Below are 4708 nucleotides of genomic sequence, written 5' to 3' on the forward strand. Positions count from 1 at the left end.
TCCCCTCGGCCGCCTGCGCGGATGGGGCGCATGCATCCTCCCGGGGGGCAGCCGGGTCCCTGCACGGACACTCGTGCCCTCAGACCCTTCCTGAGGCTGGCCTGGCACAGGACACTGCCGTGGCAGGGACGGCAGCGTCACAGTCGCCTCCAGCACTGACGTCACACAGACGCTGTCATAGCACTTGCTGTATACGGTACTAGTGAAAGCAACTAGGAAGCGCCACGTTGTCTTGTCTGACGCTCTGAGCTCGAACCTCCTTGAAAGGCAGCCTCCGCCCGCTAACGGCTGCTTCACAGACGAGGAGGCTCAGGGACGTGGGAACGTTGCCAGAACCACAGAGCGAGGCGGCGGAGCTGGGACTCGAACCCAGAACCAGCCGCCATTTGCCTCCTCTGTACTGGAAGCAAACGTCCCCGTCACAGTTCTACCCGCTGGTCCCACGTGACCTGCTGTCTCCCCTTCTCCTGACTCCCCACCTCCCCCGCCAGGGCAGGCTGGGGACTCCCCCAAGCCCCGCACCTCACCCAGCAGCAAACCCTCCTTCCTGTCCGCCAGCACCTCCCCAGCTCCTGCATGAGGCCTCACACCCGGCGGGCGCTCAACCCCGACTGGAGCCCCCCGGAGTGGGGGACTGAGGTCCACGGAAGGCCAGTGAGTCAGAGCCCCCGCACCTAGGTACTGACCAGTCCTAGGTCGTGGGGATCGCCCTGTGCCCTCGGGCCAGCCCGGGCGGCAGAGGAGGAATGGACACTCCGGTGGCTTGGCCTGCCGAGGCCACTCTGCTGGCGTTTCCGTGCGAGGGGGAGTTGAGGGCCTCGGTGGGAGGGGCCGCATCACAGGCGGCCCCTGTGTGAACGGGGGGCCCGCTGCCCGTGGGGGCCGGACACAGCCAAGGCTCCCTTTCCACAAACCCACAAAGGAGGGGTCACTTTCCCCACGCTTCCCCAGCGGGAGAGGCGGCCCAGGAGGGGCCAGTGTGCTGCCCAGACACCCAGCAGCGGCTTGGGGGCCAGTCCCCCAGGCCTGCACTGTGCCAGCGGCACTGCCTGCTGGGCAGTGGGCGAGAAGGTCCCGAAGCCCAAAGGGGAAAGAATACAGCGATCACGCGACGCCTGCCACAGGCGAGGGACCGAAGAACTACAGCCATCCCTGCTGCCGCCCACCGCAGACCTCGCTGCGTCGTTGGTGAAGCCGGCGAGGGGCTGGGCGCCAGCAGGGATGCGCGCAGCAGCGTGGACGGGGAAGCAGCGCTCGGTTCGTAACACCTGCCACGGGCCTGGGCTGGGGACCCTGGGCCTGACCCCCCGCGTCTGCTCGTCCTGCCCGCTCCGGCCGCCGCGGCCGGGGGGGGGCCCTTACCTTTCTTGATCTTGGGGGCCGGGGCGATGGAGCTGCCGTTGGTGCTGGCGGCCAGGCCCAGCGAGGGCACGGGCAGCTTGGGCGAGGACAGCACGCCGTGGGCCCCGCCCGGCGAGTAGGCGAACAGGGAGCCCCCGAAGCTGTGGCGCCGGCCCTCGCGCCGGTTGCTGTCGATGGCCGCCTGCAGCTCGTTGGGGTTGCTCAGGCCGCGCTTCTCACACTCGTAGGGATACAAGTACTTCATGTATCTGCGGGCGCGGGCAGGGACAGGATGGCACCGCCGCCGCTGCCGCGCCCAGCACGCTCGGACCCTCCCCCGCCCGCGGGCACTCACTGGGTCCGCAGGGTGAAGGCCGCGCTGGTGATGGACGTGGGCAGGTTGAGGCCCTTGGTGATCTCCCGCCACAGCTTCTTGTTGATGACCTCCACCAGGCCGCCCTTCTCCGTCACCAGCACGTACAGCATGAACAGGTCGAGCACCTGCTTGGCCATGATGGGGATGCGGTTCACGGGCGTCCCTGCGGGGGGGCGGGGAGTGCAGGTGAGCAGGTGAGCTGGGGGGGCGGAGCTGCCACCGGCGGGGGGTGGGGCGGGGAGTGCAGGTGGGGGGGGCGCAGGGGGGGGGCGTGTCTCTCTGGACTGGGGCACACTGGGCCAGGTGTCCTCTGCAGGGCGTCCCAGACGCTGTGGGGGCTCAGCCGTACCCCCGGCCCCGCCCCCTAGAGGCCAGGAGCTCTCCAGTCGTGACAACCACGGCCATCCCTGTGTCTCCTAGGGGACAGAACCGCGGGGGGAGCCCCCTGTGAGGGAGCACAGAGAGACGTGTGTCTCCATCAGTGATCTGGGCGGGCGGGCGGGCGGTCTGGGGACGTGTGTGAGAAACACGGCCCTTGTGAGTGTGACTCCGTCTCCAGGCACTGAAGCCGGCTGCGTCCCCGGGGTCAGGGCTTGGCTAATCCACTCGGCAGCCTAGAGGGCGGGGTGGTGGGTCCCCTGTGGAGGGGTGGGCTGCTCCCCTTTTCCAACCACGCTGATCCCCGTCGCCCTCAGGTCCCCCTCACGCACAAGCCTGTGGCCCAAGCCCCCCGTTTAGACTCTCTCTGCCGCTGAAACTCTGCTCTATCATCTGGCCCCCGTCTGCTGTGCCGGTCGGCCGGGGTCGCCCGGCTCAGTGCCCTGAAGCCCAGCACAGGGGGTGCTCAGGAAACAGCCGTGAGATGGGACCGGCCCGCGTCACAGCCTATGGGGCACACCTGCCGCCGCCCAGAGCCGGGCTAGCGGAGGTCCCGAGCCGTGGCTCCTGGAGAAGAGCCTGCCCAGCCTCACCGAGGGGCTTGACTCCTGGGCCCCAGAGCCAGATGCTCTGAGGCCCCCTCCGGCCCCCTGTGCCCTTTCCAGGTTTCAAGCCCCCACTAACTGAGGACAACGTGGAGAGGGTGGAGGAGGCCTGACCTCAGACCCCCCGACCCTGCCCAATTCCATTCCTAAGAGAGAGAGGAAAAGCAACACCAGGTGTCGGCGGATCGCCCCCCCCCCCCAGGCCCACCCCGGACACTGGTTCAGGTTCTGCACCGGGAAGAACAGAAAGAATCACGCAGAGAGCCTCCGGGGACCCCTCGCCCCTGCGCTGCATGGGGCCTGGACGGATGTTTACAGAAAACGCAGGGTGGAGGCCGGCCGAGGGGGAGATTGGAAGGGCGAGGAGGTCTTCAAGGAAACAGCCAGAGGGGGTGGGTGCAGCCGGGACCCCTCCCCGTCCCAGCCCCCGGAGAGCTTCCAGTCTCTTCCTCTGTGACCTGGAAAGAACTACTTTCTCTGTGTCTGGAGGGAAGAGGGCCGTGGCTGCTGTCCGGTAGGGGGAGCCTCGCCTGCCGTAGACCCAGAGGCTCCCAGCTAGGGGGGCGGCGTCCGAGAAGATGGCAAGGGGAAGGGGGGCCTGGAGCTGGGTTCTGTAGGCCGCACAGGAGTCTGCCACTCTCTGTTCTCCAGGCTTGCTGCGGGTGGCGGGGCTGGACTCAGACCCTCGCAGCCCAGTGTGGCCCCTGGTCACCCATACCCAAGGGCAGCTCCCCAGGCTTCCGGAACCTCCAGGACACCAGGCCGGGTCCTGGGCAGGATGAGTGGGCTCTGGGCCAGGGAGCTCAGGGCCCCGAGGCGAGGTGGGGGCTCCAGCAGGTGTGGACGCGAGGATAAGGAGTGGGGGAGGATCTCTCCGGCCACACGATGGGCAGCAGGCCCTGGCCGGGGCTGGTCCCCATGATAAGGAGGGGGCCCCTCCCCAGGACCGGGTCTGGCTCCCCCCACCCCTGGCACAGGAGGGGTTAATGTGAAGGCTGCGGCCCCCTCCCCTTCCGTCTTCTTCCCTTCCGGCTGGGCCGCTGGGCTGCAGGGCCAGTGTTTACAGAGGCTGTTTGAGAGGGAGGGGCACAGAGAGGCCCTGGACAAAGCCTGTGAGGCCGCCCCGAGGCCGGCCCCTGCCCCTGCAGCGGCCCCAGGTGGACCCTGCGGCACCCCAGCTGGGCCCGCCCCTTCCTGGCTCAGGCTCAAGGAGGCCCCGCCCCCCCGCCTCAGTTTCCTTCCTTACGTAGCAGGAGGAGTAACCCCACGGAGCGGCGAGGGCTGTCTAACTGGCAGAGAGAGGAGCCCCACCCTGCAGCACGTGCCCACCAGACCCTCCCCCCGGGGTCCCCCTCCCGGCCCGGCCTCCACCCCCATGGCAGCCCAAGCCCAGGCTGACCCCACATGTGGGCATGCTGGGGACCCCTGGTGCCTGGGTCTTGGCTTCCCCACAGGGACACCCAGCCAGACCAACCCCTACCCCTTGGGCCTCTGCTCCTGGCCACCTTCCCGTTTCCAAGCCTCCGTCACCACACACCTCCTGGCTGGGCCGCATATGCATCCACTGCCCCCCAGACCCAGTGGGGACCAGGGATGGGACGGGCTGCAGAGGTGGCGCACGCCTGGCACACTGTTGGCACTTCATAAATGCAGCCCTGTGCTCAGCATGTCGGGGCGCCGCCACACAGATGGGAAGACTGAGCCCCCACCCCCCGCACGGGGGAGGGACCGGGGCTGAAGCGGTACCAGCAGCCACAGCGTCACCAGGTCTAGACCATGCTGGCCGGAAGCCACCTCGAGGAACTTACTGTCCCGCTGCCCCGCTGCCCTCCAGGCCTCCGCCTCTGCCCCCCCAGGCCGCCCTGCCGCAGGGGACCCTGGGTGGTGGGTGGGGGCCTGGGAGTCAGAACGCCCTCACACCACGGGTCTTGCAGGAGATGAAGCCTGACCTAGTGGGTCTGGGTTGGGGACCTGAGACCTCCTACCCAAGGACATACCCCTGCGCCTC

The 4708-nt window shown here is 68.5% G+C and overlaps 1 protein-coding gene across 1 annotated transcript in view; it reads right to left on the reverse strand.

The window, feature by feature from the left end:
* Positions 1–6: 6 nt before the first annotated feature.
* ARID3A (AT-rich interaction domain 3A) overlaps positions 7–4708 on the reverse strand; it is a 5095-nt gene continuing 393 nt past the window's right edge. Inside the window, exons 3-7 of the mRNA XM_029916336.1 lie at positions 3419–3469; positions 2689–2778; positions 2067–2133; positions 1697–1930; positions 7–1610 (exon numbers count right to left, since the gene is read on the reverse strand). Coding sequence (XP_029772196.1) covers positions 929–1610; positions 1697–1930; positions 2067–2133; positions 2689–2778; positions 3419–3469 — 1124 coding nt within the window. The 3' untranslated portion in view covers positions 7–928. The remainder of the gene's footprint in view (positions 1611–1696; positions 1931–2066; positions 2134–2688; positions 2779–3418; positions 3470–4708) is intronic.

Source organism: Suricata suricatta, chromosome 12, assembly GCF_006229205.1.
Source record: "Suricata suricatta isolate VVHF042 chromosome 12, meerkat_22Aug2017_6uvM2_HiC, whole genome shotgun sequence".
In the NCBI taxonomy this organism is placed as follows: Eukaryota; Metazoa; Chordata; class Mammalia; order Carnivora; family Herpestidae; genus Suricata; species Suricata suricatta.